Raw genomic sequence first — 19035 nt, 5'->3', positions numbered from 1 at the left:
TGAAATAGATCACTTTGTTACATGGTCAAATTTTAAAATCAATACAACGAAGTCTGAGGCCCTCGATGTCTCCCTCCCCAAATCCATACAGGATTCCATCCAGTCCAACTTTCCCTTTGCCTGGCCCTCACAGGGTATCAAATTCTTAGGAATTCCTATTCATAGAGACCTCTCCCGTCTATGTTATCTTAATTTTGGGCCCTTTATTAAACAACTCCATACAGACCACGGTTGGCAAGTTAGAACTGTAAGATTCACTACGTGAACCACTGGTGTTTTGTGGAAAAGCACATGTACACTGTGTTCCAAATTATTATGCAAAAAGTGTTTAGGAGTGATAAGGGAAGAATTTGTTTGTTTGTCAGTTAAACTCATTGATGGTGATGTGTGTCAGGGCTCTTTATATCACTGTAAGCAATTGCAGACACCTGTGCTAATTAGTTTGGCAGGTGTGTCCAATGAACGGCAAGACTACTTAAGAAGGCTGTCCAACATTATTAAGCAGCCTACATTTTCTGCCAAAATGGGAAAGAAAAAGGATGTGTCGGCTGCTGAGAAGCAACAAATTGTGGAGTGTTTAGGTCAAGGCATGACTACAATCAACATTGTGCGATGATCAGGATGAAGTGTCTTGGCAATCAAGAAGTATGTAGCTGATTCACAATACACACATGTGCGTGCTGATAAGGGCAAATTGAGGACTCTTTCCTACAGGCAATTACGTCAGGTTAAAAGAGCAGCAGCAAAAAAGCCTTGTCATAGCAGCAGACAAGTTTTTGAAGCTGCTGGTGCCTCCAACGTCCCCCGAACAACAAGATGCAGGGTCCTTCAGAGGTTTGCAGCTGTGCGTACGCCATCCTGTCGACCTCCTCTATCCACTGCACACAAGCAGAAACGGCTCCAGTGGGCCAAACATTACATGAAGACTGATTTCAAAACTGTTTTGTTCACGGCTAAGTGCCGAGCAACGCTCGATGGTCCAGATGGATGGAGTGGAGGATGGCTGGTTGATGGATACCCCACGCAAACACGGCTACAGCGCCAACAAGGAGGAGGTGGAGTAATGTTTTGGGCTGGAATCATGGGGAGAGAGATTGTCAGCCCCTTTAGGATCCCTGAAGGGGTAAAGATGAACTCCATAATGTATGTGGAGTTTCTCAAACAGCACTTCCTGCCATTGTTCAAGAAGAAGAACCGTGTATTCAGCAGCAAGATCATTTTCATGCATGATAATGCACCGTCTCATGCTGCACATAACACATCTGCATCTCTGGCTGATATGGGCATAAAAGGGGACAAACTTATGGTGTGACCCCCATGCTCCCCTGACCTCTACCCCATTCAGAACCTCTGGAGCATCATCAAAAGGAGTGTCTATGATGGCGGGAGGCAGTTCACATCTAAGCAACAGCTCTGGGAGGGTATTTTGTCCTCATGCAAAACAATTGAAGCAGAAACCATCCAAAACCTGACAAATTCAATGGACGAGAGAGTTCAGAAGCTCCTTTCGAACAAGGGGTCCTATGTGCAAATGTAACATCACCTAGAATAAAGTTTTGAGTTGAAAACTGTTTGATTTCAGTTTCTAATAACCTGCTAATGCTTATAGTTTCAAAAATGACCATTTTTATGGTCTTTATTAAAATGAAAAGGTTGATCGAACAGTGTGGGGGATCTAAGAGTGTGGCAACCCAGTAGTCAGGATTACTTTGAATTATGACAATATGAGGGTAATGTTGCAGGTAGTGCAGCAAGAAGGCACTTATGTGTCTTGCACATCTTGGAGCCCCAAAATTATTTTCCGGGCTAGATGCAGCTAAAAATTATTATTAATTTTAAATCTGGTGGAGCTTAGTATAGATGGCCTAATTGAATCAGTACTGCACACTGCTACAAAGCCCAAATTATTTTCCAGCCAAGATACAGATAAACATGATTAGTAATTTGAATGCTTAAAATGGTTGGTGAGGTGATTTTAACCAATCATCAAGCTTTTACTTTCCCCAGGATGACACAGGGGTAGAAAAGTCGTTTCGGATCCATGATTTGTTCATCCTTATGAACGTGAGTCTGTCTACATTATCAGTGGAGAGCCGCGTGCGCTTATCTGTCAGCACACCACCAGCAGCGCTGAACACACGTTCAGACAGAACGCTGGCTGCGGAGCATGACAAGATCTCCAAGGCGTAAGTGGCTAGCTCCGGCCATTTATCCAGATTGGAAGCCCAAAAAGAGCAAGGGTCCAGTGACACAGTCATGGCTTCAATGTTTACTTGGAGATACTCCTGTACCATTGTCTCTAGGCGTTGACTATGTGTCAGACTTCTTGTCTCCTGTGGCCTTGCAAAGGATGAGCTAAAAAAGTGGTGAAATGATTCCGCAAAATTGATGTTACCAGCAGATACTGTGTTTCTGTTACGGTTTGAGTGCTGCACACTCGACAGTCCCACGGTTGGCAAGTTGGAACTGTGAGATTCACTACGTGCACCACTGGTGTTTTGTGGAAAAGCACATGTAAGATTCTGCAACAGTCTCTGCTGATACTCCTGCATGCGTGCATCCCTTTCTATGGCAGGAATTATTTCTGCAAATTTACTTTTGTACCGGGGATCTAACAGTGTGGCAACCCAGTAGTCAGGATTATTTCTAATTCTCCCAATTCGAGGGTCATGTTGCAGGTAGTGCAGCAAGAATGCACTCATGTGTCTTGCGCATCCAGGAGCACCAAGTCCCTGTTGTGTTGGTGGCGAGGTAACAATCATGCTTCCTTCCTCTGTCCTCTCCCCCCAACCTCGCACAACAGAAATGTGATCAAGGTCTCCCTCATCTGATGAGTCTTCCATCAGTTCGTCCTCCACTTCTTCCTGGGCTCCTGCACCTTCCTCACTAGTTTGGCTGCTACCATGCGCCCTGGTAAAACCATCTCCCCCACCCTCACATGCCTGCCGCCTGGACCTTGCAGATGTTAGCCCTTCCGCATACAACTCCTCCTCCTCTACTTCCTCCACCTCCTCTTGTGCCACCACCTGACTCCGAATTCTGTTTAACATGTGCTCCAGCATGTAAATCACCGGAATAGTCATGCTGATAATGGCATCGTCACCACTAAACATCTTCGTCGCCATTTCAAAACTGTGCAGAAGGGTGCATAGGTCCCTGATCTGAGACCACTCCTCCAGCGTGATTTGCCCCACCTCTGGATCCCGTTGGCCCAGGCTATATGTCAGAACGTATTGCACCAGGGCTTGTCGGTGCTGCCACAGTCGCTGCAACATGTGCAGAGTTGAATTTCACCGGGTAGGCACATCGCATTTTAGCCGGTGAAGTGGCAGGCTCAACGACTTCTGTAGAGATGTAAGTCGCTGAGCTGTGGGATGCGAACGGCGGAAGTGAGCACACAGCGACCGTGCCCTCTGCAGAAGGCCATCTAATCCGGGATAGTGGGCTAAAAATTGCTGGACAACCAGGTTCAACACGTGAGCCATACAAGGCACGTGTGTGACATTGCCCCAGCGAAGGGCCGCACCCAGGTTTGCAGCATTGTCGCACACGGCCTTCCCTGGTTTCAGGTCCAGTGGAGACAACCATTCATGAAATTGGTTCTCCAGAGCTGACCACAACTCCTCAGCTGTGTGACTCACATTTCCCAGACATTTCAAAGTAAAAACCACCTGATGACGTTGAGCCCTACTGCCAGCATAGTAAGGAGGTGTGCAGGATCTCTTCTGTGCAGTTATAAAGCTTGTGGCATGACCAGACAGGCTTTGGGTGCAGGTGGAGGACCGAGAGGAGGTTGAGGAGGCAGAAGCAGTGGAGGAACTTTGACATAAAGAGGATTGACGCACAACTCGTGGGGACGGCAAGACTTGGACAGCAGCCCCTTGTCCTGCTGTCACCATAGTTACCCAGTGCCCAGTCAGCGACATGTAACGCCCCTGTCCATGCCTACTCATCCAAGTGTCTGTGGTGAAATGCACCCTGTCACACACAGAGTTTCTCAAAGAAGCGGTGATGTTGTGTGTGACATGCTGGTGGAGCGCAGGCACACCTTTCTTTGAGAAGTAGTGCCGACTGGGCATCTGGTCCTGGGGCACTGCGACGGACATAAGGTCTCGAAAATCCTCTGTGTCCACCAGGCGGAAAGGCAGCATTTCTGTAGCCAAGAGCTTGCAGATGGTGAAATTCAACCTCTTAGCTTTCTCATGGCTAGGAGGAAATGGTCTTTTACTTGTACACATCTGAGGGACTGAGGGCTGGCTGTTGTGCTTAGACGGGGCTGATAAGGGTGTCCCCGGCAAACTGTCGGTCTGTGAGGAAGATGCAGGCGGACATGTTAGGTTGCCTTGATCCAAAGGTGGTGCTATCAATGTCGGACAGCGCTCAACACCAGCTGTTGTTACCACCTTCAAAGAAAATGATGACCTGCCAATCACGCTGGCTGTTGCGGGTAAAGAGGTGGCAGGTCTGCGTCCCAAAACAGGTGTGACTGCTGTCCCCCCAGTCACAGAGGATGAAGAGGCCGCAGATGCACAAGATGGGGCAGACGGTGGTTGGTCCGGCCAGCTAGACCGCATTGTAGCACAGTGAGCTTCCCACTGCAACTTATGCTTCATGTCCATGTGCCGGTTCATGCATGAAGTATTCAAACTATGTATTTTTTGGCCTCTACTTAGCTTTTGTTGACAAATGTTACAGATAACACGAGTTGGGTCATCTTTATCGATCTGAAAAAATGCCCAGGCTATGCAAGGCTTAGCACCCATGCGACCTGAAGAGCCACTACGACTTGTGGTCAGAGGCAGAGTTGTGTTTGAGGATGCAGTTGTTGACGTGCTTCCAGTACTACGTTTCTGTCCAGGAAGGCGCAAACTGACCTTGTCGTCACTAGCATCCTCCTCCACCTCCTCTGCTGACCTCATCTCTTGGCTGACTGTGGGTTGACAGTAAGAGGGATCTCCAACCTCATCATCATCACCCTGTGTGTTATCACACCCGTCGTCCTCAGAGACAACCTGTTCCTGCCCTGACAAAAAACTAAAGTTGTCGCTCCAATCAGGTATTTGAGTCTCATCATCATCTTCCTCATTGTCTCCACCAACAGGAGTTACAGTTTGGGAATGAGGGTCTACATTATGGTCAGAACCTTCTGCGTCTGGTCCTGGATCCGACTCATAAAGATTCTGGGCATCAGTGCAGATCATTTCCTTGTCTGGATTCACAGAAACGCTGGAGCCGACCTCTGATTCCCAGGCTATAGTATGAGTAAACAGCTCTGCAGACTCAACCATCTGTTCTACCTCATACTCAGACGGGCAGCTGGAGATTTGGGAGCTGTGAGGAAGCTAGTGCGATTGGGGTGACACCTCTGAGGACTGGAGTATTTGTGATGTTGAAGTTGATGTGGAGGAGAGCCCACTTAAAGGAGCACTTGATATCCGTTGAAGCACCTGCTGTTTTTGTGCCTCATCTGGAATTTGTAGCGATTGGCGTGGCCGTAAGAAAGGGATCTTATCACATTGCCCGCTAAAAGAAGTAGACATTTTAGTTTTGCTGGAAGATGGTCTCTCTTCTGCAGATGTTACTGTTGCTTTAATACCTACTCCACGGACACAACCTTTTTTCCCCTTCCCAACACGCCTATTCCCCTTTCCACCAGCAGCAGGCCCTTTTCCACTCATTTTGGTGGTTAACTAATTCACAACTCTGGAGTTGTTTGCACAAAAAAACAATGGATGGGAACCGAGCAGAGCTGAGTGGCCAAAGTGTGGTATTAGGCCAAAACTATTGTCTGGGTTAGATGCAGAAAAAAATTATATTCAGTTTGCAACCTGATGGAGGTCAGTATAGATGGACTAATAGAACAAGTCCCACACACTGCTAGAAGGCCAAATATCTTTTCAGAGCTAGATGCAGAAAAATATTATATTCAATTTGCAACCTGATGGAGGTCAGTATAGATGGACTAATATAACAAGTCCCACACACTGCTAGAAGGCCAAATATATTTTCAGAGCTAGATGCAGAAAAATATTATATTCAATTTGCAACCTGATGGAGGTCAGTATAGATGGACTAATAGAACAAGTCCCACACACTGCTAGAAGGCCAAATATTTTTTCAGAGCTAGATGCAGAAAAATATTATATTCAATTTGCAACCTGATGGAGGTCAGTATAGATGGACTAATAGAACAAGTCCCACACACTGCTAGAAGGCCAAATATTTTTTCAGAGCTAGATGCAGAAAAATATTATATTCAATTTGCAACCTGATGGAGGTCAGTATAGATGGACTAATAGAACAAGTCCCACACACAGCTAGATGCCCAAATATTTTTTCAGAGCTAGATGCAGAAAAAAAATTATATTCAAATTGCAACTTGATGGAGGTCAGTATAGATGGACTAATAGAACAAGTCCCACACACTGCTAGAAGGCCAAATATTTTTTCACAGCTAGATGCAGAAAAATATTATATTCAATTTGCAACCTGATGGAGGTCAGTGTAGATGGACTAATAGAACAAGTCCCACACACTGCTAGAAGGCCAAATATTTTTTCAGACCTAGATGCAGAAAAATATTATATTTAATTTGCAACCTGATGGAGCTCAGTATAGATGTACTAATAGAACAAGTCCCACACACTGCTAGAAGGCCAAATATTTTTTCAGAGCTAGATGCAGAAAAAAATTATATTCAATTTGCAACCTGATGGAGGTCAGTATAGATGGACTAATAGAACAAGTCCCACACACTGCTAGAAGGCCAAATATTTTTTCAGAGCTAGATGCAGAAAAATTTTATATTCAAATTGCAACCTGATGGAGGTCAGTATAGATGGACTAATAGAACAAGTCCCACACACTGCTAGAAGGCAAAATATTTTTTCAGAGCTAGATGCAGAAAAAAATTATATTCAGTTTGCAACCTGATGGAGGTCAGTATAGATGGACTAATAGAACAAGTCCCACACACTGCTAGAAGGCCAAATATTTTTTCAGAGCTAGATGCAGAAAAATATTATATTCAATTTGCAACCTGATGGAGGTCAGTATAGATGGACTAATAGAACAAGTCCCACACACTGCTAGAAGGCCAAATATTTTTTCAGAGCTAGATGCAGAAAAATATTATATTCAATTTGCAACCTGATGGAGGTCAGTATAGATGGACTAATAGAACAAGTCCCACACACTGCTAGAAGGCCAAATATTTTTTCACAGCTAGATGCAGAAAAATATTATATTCAATTTGCAACCTGATGGAGGTCAGTATAGATGGACTAATAGAACACGTCCCACACACTGCTAGAAGGCCAAATATTTTTTCAGAGCTAGATGCAGAAAAAAATTATATTCAATTTGCAACCTGATGGAGGTCAGTATAGATGGACTAATAGAACAAGTCCCACACACTGCTAGAAGGCCAAATATTTTTTCAGAGCTAGGTGCAGAAAAATATTATATTCAATTTGCAACCTGATGGAGGTCAGTATAGATGGACTAATAGAACAAGTCCCACACACTGCTAGAAGGCAAAATATTTTTTCAGAGCTAGATGCAGAAAAATATTATATTGAATTTGCAACCTGATGGAGGTCAATATAGATGGACTAATAGAACAAGTCCCACACACAGCTAGAAGCCCAAATATTTTTTTAGAGCTAGATGCAGAAAAAAATTATATTCAATTTGCAACCTGATGGAGGTCAGTATAGATGGACTAATAGAACAAGTCCCACACACTGCTAGAAGGCCAAATATTTTTTCAGAGCTTGATGCAGAAAAATATTATATTCAATTTGCAACCTGATGGAGGTCAGTATAGATGGACTAATAGAACAAGTCCCACACACTGCTAGAAGCCCAAATATTTTTTCAGAGCTAGATGCAGAAAAATATTATATTCAATTTGCAACCTGATGGAGGTCAGTATAGATGGACTAATAGAACAAGTCCCACACACTGCTAGAAGGCCAAATATTTTTTCAGAGCTAGATGCAGAAAAATATTATATTCAATTTGCAACCTGATGGAGGTCAGTATAGATGGACTAATAGAACAAGTCCCACACACAGCTAGAAGCCCAAATATTTTTTTCAGAGCTAGATGCAGAAAAAAATTATATTCAATTTGCAACTTGATGGAGGTCAGTATAGATGGACTAATAGAACAAGTCCCACACACTGCTAGAAGGCCAAATATTTTTTCAGAGCTAGATGCAGAAAAATATTATATTCAATTTGCAACCTGATGGAGGTCAGTATAGATGGACTAATAGAACAAGTCCCACACACTGCTAGAAGGCCAAATATTTTTTCAGAGCTAGATGCAGAAAAATATTATATTCAATTTGCAACCTGATGGAGGTCAGTATAGATGGACTAATAGAACAAGTCCCACACACTGCTAGAAGGCCAAATATTTTTTCAGAGCTAGATGCAGAAAAAAATTATATTCAATTTGCAACCTGATGGAGGTCAGTATAGATGGACTAATAGAACAAGTCCCACACACTGCTAGAAGGCCAAATATTTTTTCAGAGCTAGATGCAGAAAAATATTATATTCAATTTGCAACCTGATGGAGGTCAGTATAGATGGACTAATAGAACAAGTCCCACACACTGCTAGAAGGCAAAATGTTTTTTCAGAGCTAGATGCAGAAAAATATTATATTCAATTTGCAACCTGATGGAGGTCAGTATAGATGGACTAATAGAACAAGTCCCATACACAGCTAGAAGCCCAAATATTTTTTTAGAGCTAGATGCAGAAAAAAATTATATTCAATTTGCAACCTGATGGAGGTCAGTATAGATGGACTAGTAGAACAAGTCCCACACACTGCTAGAAGGCCAAATATTTTTTCAGAGCTAGATGCAGAAAAATATTATATTCAATTTGCAACCTGATGGAGGTCAGTATAGATGGACTAATAGAACAAGTCCCACACACTGCTAGAAGGCCAAATATTTTTTCAGAGCTAGATGCAGAAAAATATTATATTCAATTTGCAACCTGATGGAGGTCAGTATAGATGGACTAATAGAACAAGTCCCACACACAGCTAGAAGCCCAAATATTTTTTCAAAGCTAGATGCAGACAAAAAATTATATTCAATTTGCAACGTGATGGAGGTCAGTATAGATGGACTAATAGAACAAGTCCCACACACTGTTAGAAGGCCAAATATTTTTTCAGAGCTAGATGCCGAAAAATATTATATTCAATTTGCAACCTGATGGAGGTCAGTATAGATGGACTAATAGAACAAGTCCCACACACTGCTAGAAGGCCAAATATTTTTTCAGAGCTAGATGCAGAAAAATATTATATTCAATTTGCAACCTGATGGAGGTCAGTATAGATGGACAAATAGAACAAGTACCACACACAGCTAGAAGCCCAAATATTTTTTCAGAGGTAGATGCAGAAAAAAAATATATTGAATTTGCAACCTGATGGAGGTCAGTATAGATGGACTAATAGAACAAGTCCCACACACTGCTAGAAGGCCAAATATTTTTTCAGAGCTGGATGCAGAAAAATATTATATTCAATTTGCAACCTGATGGAGGTCAGTATAGATGGACTAATAGAACAAGTCCCACACACTGCTAGAAAGCCAAATATTTTTTCAGAGCTAGATGCAGAAAAAAATTATATTCAATTTGCAACCTGATGGAGGTCAGTATAGATGGACTAATAGAACAAGTCCCACACACTGCTAGAAGCCCAAATATTTTTTCAGAGCTAGAAGCAGAAAAATATTATATTCAGTTTGCAATCTGATGGAGGTCAGTATAGATGGACTAATAGAACAAGTCCCACACACTGCTAGAAGGCCAAATATTTTTTCAGAGCTGGATGCAGAAAAATATTATATTCAATTTGCAACCTGATGGAGGTCAGTATAGATGGACTAATAGAACAAGTCCCACACACAGCTAGAAGCCCAAATATTTTTTCTGAGGTAGATGCAGAAAAAAATTATATTCAATTTGCAACCTGATGGATGTCAGTATAGATGGACTAATATAACAAGTCCCACACACTGCTAGAAGCCCAAATATTTTTTCAGAGCTAGATGCAGAAAAATATTATATTCAATTTGCAACCTGATGGAGGTCAGTATAGATGGACTAATAGAACAAGTCCCACACACTGCTAGAAGGCCAAATATTTTTTCAGAGCTAGATGCAGAAAAATATTATATTCAATTTGCAACCTGATGGAGGTCAGTATAGATGGACTAATAGAACAAGTCCCACACACTGCTAGAAGGCCAAATATTTTTTCAGAGCTAGATGCAGAAAAAAATTATATTCAATTTGCAACCTTATGGAGGTCAGTATAGATGGACTAATAGAATGATGCTATGCCCAAAAGGTTTTACTTCACTAGGTGCAGTAAAAAAATTGGTATTCTATACACAGGTGGTGAAGCTTGCAACACAGATAGGCTACTCCACTGACTAACACACTCTGCAATAGGCCAAAAAGGATTAGTTTTGCTAGATTTAGCCAAATGCTGTGAAAAAAACTTGCACAGCACTGGCACAGACCTGCCTGGCAAAAACTGATAGGAACTGATGTAACTTAGTACTGAAAAGGACTGCAATTACAATTAGTCTTTACTCCCACAACCTATCTATTTAAGAGCACAGACCTGCCTGATAAAAGTCATAGGAAATGCTGTAACCTAGTCCTTAAAAGGACTGCAATCACAACTATTCCCTACTCCCAAGCTATCTGTAGATTTGTGCAAAAATTGGCTTGAAATTAACAAGGTATAGCGCACACAGCAACAGCGGTGCCGTCTAACACGCAGCTGCAGCAGTGAGAAAATGGTTGCGACGGGGAAAATGGCTGGGTCTTATAGGGCAAGGACATGTGACATACACTGCCAATGACACATGCCCTTGCTTGTGTGAAAAAAAGCACTTCGCTCCGTGTGTGCGCTGCTGATAGGCTGACAGATTGCACCTCCCCACTGTAAATGCGGGAAAGAGAAAAAAAAATTGGAGATCTTCATTATTCCTGCAGAGATCCATCCCCTGCCCCTCCCCCTGCCCCGCTGAACACTCAAACTGCGTATTAACATTAATTTTCATCATTACTGAGAAAAATCGAGTTATGATTTTGGTGCACGAACAGTTATCGAACATAACCTCGAACAGCCAAATTTTTTTCAAATCGTTCGTGTTCGCCGAACGGTTCGAACACCGCCCAAAACAGCTTGAATTTGAGATTGGTGAACAGTTCAAGTCGAACACCGCTCATCTCTACTTATAATCACTTGCACTAGTGATTTATGCAACGTTTGTTGAAAGTAGTTTCTTTTTAACTTATCTTTGAACAATGTAGAAAGCAGACGGAAAATAATAAGTTCATTTTGGGTGAGATGCTGAAGATCTTTACCATGAATACAAAGAGTCAGCATTGGAGCAGGTCCTGTTGATAAGTTAGACAATAAGCAAAGATGCTGCACAGCAGAATGGCTTAGAAAATTGCATTTACATTTTTATTGTAGTATGCAAATTCTCTACTTAAGCAAACAGTTTGTAGATGGTAATCTCCATCTGCTTGGAACTTTTACAATATCACCTTATGGTGTTTTTATGTTGTCCTGATGTGCAATACAGTAATTTCTGTGTATTATACTTGCAGTTAAATCCCTCTGCCGGCCATTTCAAAGTCAAGTAACAATTTGTGCTATGATAAGCTGCGGCATAGGTTGTGAACCTTTTACTGCTGCATCTATAAATGGGATATTGAAAAATGTTAAGAGACTCCCGCACAAGATTCAAGGTTTCTATCCCATCATCTGTTCTGCTATCAATAGCTTTGATGGATAATGTTGCTTGAACAGAAAATATGATTTATTATACATTACTTTTAATCTTGGAGAGGTTATCATGTTGATGAGTTAGCAAACTCATGTGATAAAGGAACAAAAAACAAAGAAAATAGACAAAAGATTAAAATATATTCCAGCAATGTCTGCATGAAAGGGGTTGTCCACTACCTGGACAAACAATCAGTCCTGCTTTTACAAATAACATATACTCGCCTCCCGTATTGGCACCATTCCAATGATTTCAGTGCAGAGACTGTAGAGGTTCGTGTATCATTGTTACGCCACATGAGCACTACAGCTAAACAATGGCTTCTAATGGGCTGCTGCACTCTTACTTCTACTTGTCCGAGGCTTATCCAAAGGAAGTGAGAGCAAAGCATCGTATTAATATTTTCTATTTCTTTCTCTGCCCACAGGTCAACAAAAAAATATTTTTTTTCTGGTGCCAAAGATATTTTAATGAATTTGGGGTATTTTTGGGGTGCTGATTCTGAATATGCAATCAGTTTTGCCAGATTGGCTCTAGTTTTTGAGATTTTTGGTATCTTATTTATAGCACGTGTTGGTAAATGCGACGCGTCATCTCATTAATTTCTTTAGATTAGTACTTGAACTGAGCAGTTCTCAATATAGTTTTGTGTTAATTAGTGTTCTAGAAGTTTGTTCATAGCTTGATTTTTATACTAACTTTATGTTGTTGTCTGTTTTCCAGTGAAAAGCATGAACTCATCAAGAAGAAGTTGCCTTAACGATCCAGACTCATTCTGTTACATTTGTGGTGAATATACACTGCCAAAACATAGAAGAAACATAACAGACTTCGTAAAAAAAGTGTATTTGGCCTATTTTGGGGTTATGCTTGGGGACCAAGACAAGTTTTGGGCACCACACATAGTGTGCAAAGCATGTATCGAATTATTACGAAAATGGAGCAAAGGACAAAGAAAAAGCTTCAAATTTGGTGTTCCAATGGTGTGGAGAGAGCAAAAAAATCATCATGATGACTGTTATTTCTGTGCAGTGCAAGTGCAAGGATTCAATAAGCATAAGAAACGAAAATGGGAGTATCCTAACATGGAATCTGCAAGAAGGCCTGTCCCTCATTGTGAAGATGTGCCTGTACCTGTGTTTACCATGTTACCTGACCTTCCCCCACCTGATGATGATGAAATGCAGGGTATGGAACTAAGCATTAGTTCTGGAAGTGAACCAGAATATGAAGGAAGTTTCAGAACACCTATGCAATTTACCCAAGGAGAGCTCAACGATCTAATAAGAGACCTCAACCTCTCAAAAAGTGCATCCGAACTTTTATCTTCCAGGCTAAGTGAGAAAAATTGTCTGACGCCTGGAACTAAAATTACATCTTACAGGACCAGATAAGAAGCACTTCTTCAATTTTTCTGTGAAGATGACCTACTTGTATATTGTAAGGATATTCCTGGCCTGATGCTGCAAATGGGTTTACAAGTATATCGTCCTGAAGACTGGAGGCTTTTCATAGATAGTTCTAAAAGGAGTTTGAAATGTGTTTTGTTGAACAATGGCAATCAGTGTGCATCTCTTCCAGTAGCTCACTCAACTAAACTTGTAGAACAATACAAAAATGTCAAAATGGTCTTGGAGAAACTGTGCTACCATGAACATTCGTGGCTGATATGTGTTGATTTAAAAATGGTCAACTTTTTACTTGGACAGCAAAGTGGATACACAAAGTATCCTTGCTTCATCTGCATGTGGGATAGTAGAGCAAAACATCAGCACTGGGAGAAAGTGAATTGGCCTCCAAGGGACACCTTGACAGTAGGAGCATCAAACATAGTGAACGAACCTTTGGTGGACAGGGAAAAAATCATTCTACCACCACTTCACATAAAGTTAGGATTAATGAAGCAGTTCGTCAAGGCATTAGACAAAGATGGTAATTGCTTCATGTACATCTGCAGATCTTTCCCTGGTCTTAGTAGCGAAAAACTGAAGGCAGGAATCTTTGATGGTCCTCAAATTCGGAAACTCATTAAAGATTCAAATTTTCCTAAGGAAATGAATGACATGGAAGCTGCTGCATGGTGTAGTTTTGTGTTGGTAGTGAAGAACTTCTTGGGAAATAAAAAGGCAGACAATTATGAAGAACTGGTACAAAACATGCTATTGAGATTTAGAAATCTGGGTGTACACATGAGCATTAAATTGCATTATCTTCACAGTCACTTGGACAGATTTCCAGAAAATCTTGGAGATTTTAGCGAAGAACAAGGGGAGAGATTTCATCAGGATATTATGGTGATGGAGGAAAGGTACCAAGGCAGATGGGACAGACATATGATGGCTGATTACTGCTGGAATCTACAGCGTGACTGCCCGAAAAGCTCACATAGAAGAAAATCATATAATAAGCGCTTTTCCAGAGATTAAATGTCTCCTATCTTTCATGTCTTGTTCATTTTTGAAGATTACTTTCTAAAACTAGTTAAAATAAACTATAATCAACATTTACTTTGTTTAATTTATAGTATTCATGACAATATCAATAAAGTTAATGTGCGTGTAGCAAATTACGTCATTTTTTTACACATTTTACAGAAAATATCAAGAACTAGAGCCAATCTGGCAAAACTGATGACATATTCAGAATCAGCACCCCAAAGTTACCCTAAATTCGTTGAAATATCTTTGGCACCAAAAATGCTGTTGACCAGTTGCCTCATATTATATTTGAAACTAGGAAATAAATAAAGAAGACTTCTATATGTGTCTCAGCTCAGCCATTTCCTTTCTTCCTCCTCAGTATTCTGTGTGTGACTATAAAGCTCCTCTTAGACGGGCTGATAATTGAGGAAGAATAGACTGTCTAAACAGACTGGCAAACACTAGTTGGACGAGTGCAGTGATATTTTTAGCAGGCTTAAAAATTATTGTTCTCGGCAGCATATTGTCCTGTGTAATAAGCTGATGTGCTTCCGAGAACAATGATATTCTATGAGCACAGAATGATTATATTAACGATTATGCTGTGCGCATGGAAGTGCAGTCAGCCTCTCCGAACAGGCCATTAAATAACCGGCAATTAGATTGCATGTAGCCAATCAATGGTCGTTTAAAAGCCATGATTGACATGTGAGAACCTACCCTAAGACAACTCACTTCAGCAGAAGCCTCCCTGCTGTGCTGCAGAACAAAAGGTCACCAAGTCCTAGAGGACAGGGCTTCAGACATCCACTAAGTAAGGATGTAGCTGATCGGCAGGATATTAACTGTTGTGTTTTCTGTGGGATTTTTAGAAGACTGATTGTTTCAGGATCATGCAAAAAGACTTCCTATATATGCTTACTGTATATAGTTATCTTATTATATATAGGGTGTCATTTTTTGTTTTATTTAAACTTTTTCTTTCTAGCTTTAGTGCTCCTTTAAGACATAGAGAAATGCCATATTTATGGCATGTTTTGGCACTTTCTGGTCTGATTTACATCAATATAAGTAACAGTTTCATCACATTGCAGGTTCTGTTTTTTAGAGATTTCACATATTTCTTTATCTAAGTGATTTTATAAAAAAACTGCACTTTTCATTCAGGCTTTGTTAAAAATTAACTATCTGGGTGGAAAACCTCAAAATATCATGCTTTGAGTAAGAATAAATACCACACGGGCCAAAACATAAATATAGACCTCTAAGAATACATTAGGGATGATTTGATCAATACTGTTTCACCGTGCAATGTTCCAGTAACTTTCCCTTGTTCCTAAATAAATAAATATGCTATATTTTGTCAAGCTTAATACCTTCTTGTTTCAATCCATTTTACTCAAAAAGCTACTATATTGAAAATTCTGCCCTATTGTGAATATAGAACTTTATATTCTCCAATCATCTGCCAACAAACATGAGTCCCCCACTAAAAAGACCCCCTGAAAAATCAAGACCTTAATGTTGTGAGTGAATTCTAACTTATAGTAAAATACAGAAGTAACATACCAACTTAGGGTTCATTCAGACATCATTTTATTTATTTTACTTATGTAGCGCCACAGACATTATCACTACTATCCCCATTCGGGCTCACAATCTAAATTCCCTATCAGTATGTCTTTGGAGTGTGAGAGAAACCTGGAGGAAACAAATGCAAACACGAGAAGAACATACAAACTCCTTGCTGATGTTGCCCTTGGTGGGATTTATAGGGGTTGTCCAGTCCAAATCGATAAGTGTGCAGTCGCCCTGTGTGACTTAAGACTTATGAATCCCCCAGTGTACACATTGTGTGCTGCAGGGATTCCCCGACGTGTATGTATGCTTTATACATACTCCCATCCAGAGTCCGTCCATTGGGCACGGGCTTGCTCCATACACTGGACAGCCGCGTCACTAGTCTGTTATTTTCATTGATGAGAAAAAAAGTTTCTCCACCTTCTCCTATTTATAGTTCAGTGAAAAATGGACAGCACACGGATGGCATCCGAATACTGTCAGATAATTTTTGTGATCCATAAACTTGCATTGGCGATTTTGATCTGACAGTCGGAACAATATCGAACATGTATGGAATTTTTGGGTCAATGACCTATCTGTAGTCTTTTAGAAGCCATCACTTTTAATTTACTTGTAAGAAAGGTCTCTTTTAAGAATTAACAGAAACAAAGTTACGCTTGGTGTGTAGTAAATCAGATGTAGAATCCTTAATGTCAAAAATAAAGATTATGTTTTATGAACATTTTATTTCTTTTTTAAATCATAATTTAATATATATAAGAAATATGCATTATAAAACATGCCATCCATCTCACCTGTCAGACCAGGGTTGGGCCACCAGCCCAGATCACAAGCCTTGCATGTAAACTCATCCTGTACAAACTCATTTTCTTTGCAGGGAGTGCAGATCCAACAACAACTTACTTCACCTTTTCTGATCACCTAAATCAATAGAGAAAGAAATAATATCAATCAGAACAAATGGTGGAGAGAAATGTGTCTGCAATTTTTATTATTAAAGAAGTTGTCCACTTCTTTTACATTGATGCCCTATCCGTAGGATAGGGCATCAATGTATGATCGGGCGGGGTCCCGCACGTGGCACCCCCTGCCAATCAGCTGTTATCGGTGCCGTAAGTGCTCACCTGCGGGGCTCCACCGTCAAGTGGTAGTGGCCGCAGCGGTGTACTGCACATCCGCCTCCTATTGAATTGAATGGGAGGCGGATCTGCAGTACACTGCAGAGCCCACTACCACTTGACGGAGGAGCCCTGCAGGTGAGCACTTCCGGCTGGCGGCCGCCGCGGGCACCGATAACAGCTGATCGGCGGGGGTGCCGCTTGCGGGACCCCGGCCGATCAATGTAAAAGTAGTGGACAACCCCTTTAATTATAACATACATTCACTTTAGATCTTCCATTAACCAGTATATGTGAATTACCATTGTGCAGAAAAGTAAATATTATTGCCCACTAAAAGCTGATGGCTATTAAAGGGGTTCTCCATATTGGACAATCTTTATATTTTAAAAGGGTCATTTGACAATAAGAATCCTCAGCAATCAACTCTTCTCTTTAACCTCTTAAACACCCAGCAATTTTTCGTTCTTGCGCCTTCGTTTATTGCTCCCCTTGTTCCAATAGCTATAACATTTTTATTTTTAAAAATTAATTAATTGGAAGACAAGTTGTAGTTTTGAATGACACCATTTAGTTTACCATAAAATGTACTGGAAAACAGGAATAAGGTTATGGGCACACAGTGTGTTTTTGGTGTGTTTTTTGAGCATTTTTTCAGCATGGAAATGGGCCAGAAACGCATTGCATGCCTTATCCCATGACTTCATATGACATTTTGCAAGGTCTGTGCACATGATCAGGAATTTTCTTGAGCGAATGATTATGGAAATTCCAAACTTGTCCAGTTTTTTTTATATATAATGTTATGGGTGATAGAAAAAAATCTAAAATTAGTAAAAAAAAAAAAACCCACATTTTAATTTGTGTCAACATTTTATGAGACCCATAACTTTTTTTATATTTCCATTAGTGGAGCTGTGCAAGAGCGTGCTTTTTGTCCTCTGAGTTGATATTTTAATTGATACCACTTTGGGGTACATATGTCATTTTGATATTTTTTTTCTTGTATTTTTTGGGGTGTAGTAACCCAAAAAATGGCAATTCTGACATTCCAATTTTTTTTCTGTCACAGTGTTTATCATTTGACTTAAATAATTTTATTTTTTTAATAGATTGGACTTTTCTGGATATGACAATACACAATATATTAATTTTTAAAATGTTTTGATTTACTTAAACAAGGGTGATTTAAACTTTATATGCTTTTAATGCCTTCACGACATAACACGTACATTTACGTCATGTGTCATGTCCCCCACTTTGATGTGAGATTTCCCGTCAGATGTCTTTAACAGCCACGGGTGGATTGGAGTGACAGGGGAGCACATTATTCTACGCACCCATCGGCACCTGTGACGTGCTCGTGGGGCACCGATGGATTACCATGACAGCTGGAGGTCATAACTATTCTCCTGTGAAAGCCTGTCTGTAGCGGGCGTTCATAGGAGATTTTGATTTTAGCTGTACATAGCAGGGCTGATACACTAATATGTATTTTACAAGCGATCAGACAATCACAGGTTGAAGTCCCCTAAAGGGGACTATTAAATACAATAAAAAGTTTTAAAAAAAGTTTTTAACCCCTTTACAACCCAAGGTGGTTTGCACATTAATGACCAAGCCAATTTTTACAATTCTGACCACTGTCACTTTATGAGGTAATTACTCTGGAACGCTTCAATGGATCCCCCTGATTCTGAGAGTGTTTTTTCGTGACATATTGTACTTCATGATTGTGGTAAAATTTCTTCAATATCACTTGCGTTTATTTGTGGAAAAAAAATGGAAATTTGGTAAAAACTTTGAAAAGTTTGCAATTTTCAAAATTTGAATTTTTATGCCCTTAAATCAGAGAGATATGTCACACAAAATAGTTAATAAATAACATTTCCCACATGTCTACTTTACATCAGCACAATATTGGAACCAAAATTTTTTTTTATTGGGGAGCTATAAGGGTTAAAAGTTGACCAGCGATTTCTCATTTTTCCAACAAAATTTACAAAACCATGTTTTTAGGGACCACATCATATTTGAAGTCACTTTGAGGGGTCTTTATGAC

The 19035-nt window shown here is 40.5% G+C and overlaps 1 protein-coding gene across 3 annotated transcripts in view; it reads right to left on the bottom strand.

The window, feature by feature from the left end:
- Nucleotides 1–19035, bottom strand: part of GRM1 (glutamate metabotropic receptor 1) — a 688549-nt gene that overhangs the window by 28045 nt on the left and 641469 nt on the right. For all 3 annotated transcript variants that reach the window (XM_073672688.1, XM_073672690.1, XM_073672689.1), the window contains exon 7: nt 16650–16776. In XM_073672688.1, the coding sequence (XP_073528789.1) occupies nt 16650–16776 (127 nt within the window). The remainder of the gene's footprint in view (nt 1–16649; nt 16777–19035) is intronic.

Source organism: Phyllobates terribilis, unplaced genomic scaffold (genome assembly GCF_046119375.1).
Source record: "Phyllobates terribilis strain yellow unplaced genomic scaffold, ASM4611937v1 Scaffold_3__8_contigs__length_932513732, whole genome shotgun sequence".
NCBI lineage: Eukaryota > Metazoa > Chordata > Amphibia > Anura > Dendrobatidae > Phyllobates > Phyllobates terribilis.
This window is presented reverse-complemented; position numbering and strand designations above follow the sequence as displayed.